Source organism: Seriola lalandi, unplaced genomic scaffold, assembly GCF_002814215.2.
Source record: "Seriola lalandi dorsalis isolate HSWRI2012SDOR001 ecotype SW California unplaced genomic scaffold, Sedor1 jcf7180001978359, whole genome shotgun sequence".
Taxonomy (NCBI): domain Eukaryota; kingdom Metazoa; phylum Chordata; class Actinopteri; order Carangiformes; family Carangidae; genus Seriola; species Seriola lalandi.
In genome coordinates, this window is record NW_019449025.1 from 14 (window position 1) to 4,687 (window position 4,674).

At 38.0% G+C, this 4,674-nt stretch overlaps 1 protein-coding gene across 1 annotated transcript; it reads right to left on the bottom strand.

The window, feature by feature from the left end:
- Positions 1 to 1,177: 1,177 nt before the first annotated feature.
- Positions 1,178 to 4,668, bottom strand: LOC111657926 (uncharacterized). The gene is made up of 8 exons (XM_023410268.2): positions 4,636 to 4,668; positions 4,463 to 4,496; positions 4,301 to 4,345; positions 3,890 to 3,919; positions 3,552 to 3,723; positions 2,710 to 2,819; positions 2,377 to 2,551; positions 1,178 to 1,748 (listed from the first exon to the last, which is right to left on the bottom strand). The coding sequence occupies exons 1-8, from the start codon at positions 4,645 to 4,647 to the stop codon at positions 1,631 to 1,633; spliced, it is 696 nt and encodes a 231-aa protein (XP_023266036.1). The 5' UTR covers positions 4,648 to 4,668; the 3' UTR covers positions 1,178 to 1,630.
- Positions 4,669 to 4,674: the final 6 nt, after the last annotated feature.

Sequence of the window (4,674 nt, forward strand, 5' to 3'; positions counted from 1 at the left end):
GTGAGTTCGAGCTGTATCAGTCACGAGGACCGACACAATCCTACCACAAGTAGAAAGTAGATCCGCTGTTTCAGTGGAATCCTAGTTCTGAGTTCCTGGTATCAACTGGGTGGCTCGCCATCTACTGGAACCGTTGTACGACTCCTCCATAGGATTTCTCACTCAACCCAAAAACCTGACCGAGACACGAGGAATGGAAACTCAATTCAAAAGAACGGCACTCCTCCCGGTCCGCGGCTCTCGCAGTAGAACTGCTTCACTGTTTTCTAACTTTTATGACTTAGTTTTCACTGTTTTTATACTTTGTTGTACGGTCACAACACAGTAGTTTCTCTCAATATGTCAACTTGTCTCCCGCATCTCTCTCGTCTCTCTCGTCACAGCACCTCCCTTTTCTCATACACACACTCACTCACCCTGGGACCTTAGATGAGGCAGGTAAGGGGGGCCTGATTAGAAAATTAGGGAATTTTAACTAAATTATCACAACTATAATATTAAATTGCAGAAAATAAAATGTTAACTTAAAACTTAAATTAATAATTCAAATATTTATAGTTGTTATTAGTTTCTAAAATAATTCCTATTCTAACCCATTATTTCCAGCAGGGTTACACATTGTTTCCAAAAGCCTGCATTTCTGCCCATCCAGACTAAAACGCAGCGCCCAGAGTTTTCAAACTAAAACCGTTCCAGCAGCGTCTCCAAAAGTTGTGTAAAAGTAGTGTGGGTGCAGGCTCACATCAGGAGCGTTTGACTTTGAGGGAAACATGGCAGAGGCGTGATTTAGGTCAGAGAGAAGTGAGTGAGGTTGTAAGGACACCAGACCTGCGCTGAAAGCTATCTCTGCTACAAAAAGGAAGAATGTTGGTTGAGAAAGAAGAGACAAAACACATGCAATTGCACCTGTGCTTGTTAGTGTTGCCATGCATGTTTTGGGTATTTTTTTGGTACAAAAATTTAGATTCACTGACTTTTCCACATTTCCCACATTGCTGTTAAACAGCACTGCTATCCAGCACCTCCTACTGTCTGTATATCGTATCATTTCCCACCATCTGTTGAGAACACATATGTCTGCATTACTCACACCAAATCACAACTTCATGTAAGCCTGTGAGCCCATTAGTGCCGTCCTAATAAGCTGTGTAGAGTGGAAACTTAATCAGAAAAGAGATTTGCTGTTTTTCAGTATTTTTAATGCTGGTGATTTGTTTTCTACAGTCGTCATACAAGATAATGATTTCATAATAACTATAAAGAAAAGATCAACTGATAAACCACCTAATAAGCCATTTTTCCACCAAAGATAATTTGACATTTCATGGTAGGAAAAGCATAGATGTAAATAATAGAATTAACGTTGAACTCCATGTAGCTGATTTAGTTTCAGGGTCCTGGTGTCATTCATGCTGGCTCACCGTCACATTGGGCGACTTGAATGGATCAGAGCCGTCGTTAACGCTATTAGTAACACGAGTGCTTTTCCAACTATGACAAGTAAAAATGAAAACAAACCTAGTTCTACATATTTCTTCAATCAGGAACAGTAACAGAAGAATAGAAGAAAAGAAACATCAGAAAAAAATGAAAGTGATAAGAATTGGAACGTCTTCTCTCCCCATTCCTCTCAGCATTCTTCTGGATTTTTAACACTGCATGGGCATCCAAACCGAACTTTGTAGTCACGGCAGGTGCCATCGCTCTGGTCCTTTTTAAGGCACACAAATCCTTTAGTTGGACTGAAGCTGAAAAATAATTCCAAGCAGTTAATAAATTAGAAAAAAATTCAAACTGATTTTGTTTTTTCTTGTTTTAAAATGGGGCTCATTGCCATAACCCTTCATCATTTTATTCAAAAATAATTTTAAAATCATTATCTGGTTTGTAAAGGTACTGCTGCTAGGTTAAATAAAGATGAAATATATACTTATCTATTCTTATTTTGCTCTTAATGTGAGGGGTCAGTTCTTTTTTAAATGTGAAATATCTCAAATCTAATAATCAAATCACAAATAAGAAATAGCAATACACTGATACATTCATTCGTCTCTTCCTCCTCAGAACACACTGACCATATTTTCTCAGTGAAAGCAGTTAGCACAAGAATAAAGTAAGGCACAGCTAGGTTTAAAAGTTTCAGACATTATGTGCCTATTACCCAGTTTCCTCATGGGGCTCATTAAAATTTCATCTTATCTAATGTAAATGTGCATCTACAAAGTTCCCATTCTCTGTTTAAGCAGTAGCTCCAGGCAGTTTATCTTGATGACTTGGAAACTTTGGAAAAGAAGTGTTAATGTTGAGAAGTAGTGATTGATTGGTTAGGTAAATTACTAGTAAACTTTTATGTTCTTCCCCTATAAGGCAACTTACACATTGAAGGTCTCCCCTGTGTCGACGGCTGGGGTCAGTGTGTCAGTGGTGACAGCTTCGATGAACAGAGGGTTATCACAGATTTCATCTGGGTTTTCTTTCCTCAGGTTCTTCAAAAGCTCCCAGTCCCCGGTTCCACTGGGGTCGTCACGGTCATACCACTTGGTCCAGCACACTGCGGGAAGCAATAAAAGACAGACAGCATTACTCGTAGTAAACTGCAAATCTCAAAAGCACCATTCTAGATGAATGCTTATACACACGGACAATAAAAGAGAAGAGGGAAATCCACTTTGCATCAGCAGCTTAAAACTGCATGTGCTCACACAGTACCTCCTCCGCCACAGAAAGGGGGATGGCAGCTGAAACGAACACGATAATCATTGCATTTCTTCGAGGACTGGTCTGTCTTTCTGCAGATGAATCCTGTAGTTGTGTCCATTCTGACAAAAGAGACACGGAGTATAGTTACTAAAAATAATCCAATGGATGCATCCACTTTCTGTAAGTGCTTTTTTTTTAGGGATGGTAATATCAGTATCTCTAAAACCACCATGGGTTTGTGGATTTGAGTGAATTGCCTCAAATGTTAATCAGCCCAATACTTTATAACCAAATACCTGCTAACCTAAACTAATGACATTGCTATCAGTTTGTTTAGTGCTAATTAGTAAATGTTAGCATGCTACCACGCTGAAATAAGGTGGTGAAACCTTAAACCTGCGTTTTGTACCATTATCTCTCTGCGCATGTTAGCATGCTGATGTTAGCATTTAGCTCAAACCACTGCTGTGCCCAAATGCAGTGTCACAAAGTCTAGCATTTGCATGTTTTGCTTTATTAGTGTGTAGTATAAAACATATTAAATTATATACATTCAGTATCATAATTGCCAAATGACTAGACCGTCTCTAAATAGAAGAGAATTATGTCCAATTAACATCTGTGTATTGTACCACCTAACAATTGTTCAGATGAATAAATAGTTTGACATGACTGATCAATGTCAAAGAATAAAACATGAAAAGTGGAAAAACTGGAAATATTGTATGTTTGGTCTCACCAGGTCCACAAACACATACAGTGACAATAATACTGTAATATAACACTTTCAGTAGAATAAAATATGAATCCCTACATAAAACACATTTAAACTGTATCCATAGAGTACTTACTTATGAAACACATCCCCTGTTGAAGTCGCACTGAGCCCGGATAGAGTTGTGACCTCAATATCTACTGGGTTAGCGCAGATCTTTCCTGGGTTCTCACTGCGAAGATGGTTGAGAACTTCGAAGTCTCCACGTCCACCTGGGTCATCTCTGTCAAACCAGTCTGTCCAGCATCCTGGACCATGGTATGTAAATTGAGATAAATTATAACAACATGACATTAGAAACCTTTCTGTAATTGCACATATTGCAATTTCATCTAGATGAGTGTAAAATTTACAAAAAAAGATACTAAGACAGATGCAATGAAAATGTAAAAAGAAAAGGTGTAATCTTCTTACGAGTGTTGGTGGGATAGTTGCAGGGACGTTCTGAATTAAGTCAAAAATAGACAAACAGAAAAACAAATCAACAAATCAGACCTATACAAAGTGAACTGCTGAGTGGTTTAGTTTGTGCTGTAAATATCAGGATCGCAACTAATGGAAATCTGTAACTGGACAAATGAAAATTCTTACTTTGGTAACACCTTTCAAGAAAAAGAAAAACCTTGCAGCTTCAAAAAAAACACAGCAGTTCAAGTGCTACAGCACCTGATTCAATATTGACATTCATTCAGTTTTCACAACAGTCAGAGCATTGCTCTGCTGCAAACCGTTTCAGAGGTGTTTCCACACACATAGTATACTGCACACTGGGTGTGAATTTGATCACACTATCAATTTTTATCAAAATACAGTGAAGGCACTTACTGCTTTTAGAAAGAGCTGGTGATTTAGAGTCCTGCTGGTTGCTCTCTGGTAAAGGTAATCAGACAGATGTTATGTTTTGTGATGGTGACAGTGCTGAGAGATTGCAGTGTCATCAGTATTGTGCAAATGATCATGGTATTGCAGTTATGGATATGAACCTACCAAAAACCAATCCCGCAACAAGGGCAACAGTTAACTGTAATAGAAAATAGAAATTTAAAAGGTTGACAAACTGTAGGCTACATATACAGAAATTACCTAATGAATAGAAAAATGTAAAAAAAATGCATTTATGTTGAAAAACTGGAAATATGATACAAAGAGTTGCACATTACCAATTTGATCATGACTGCAGATAAAAGTGGAACTTCAAA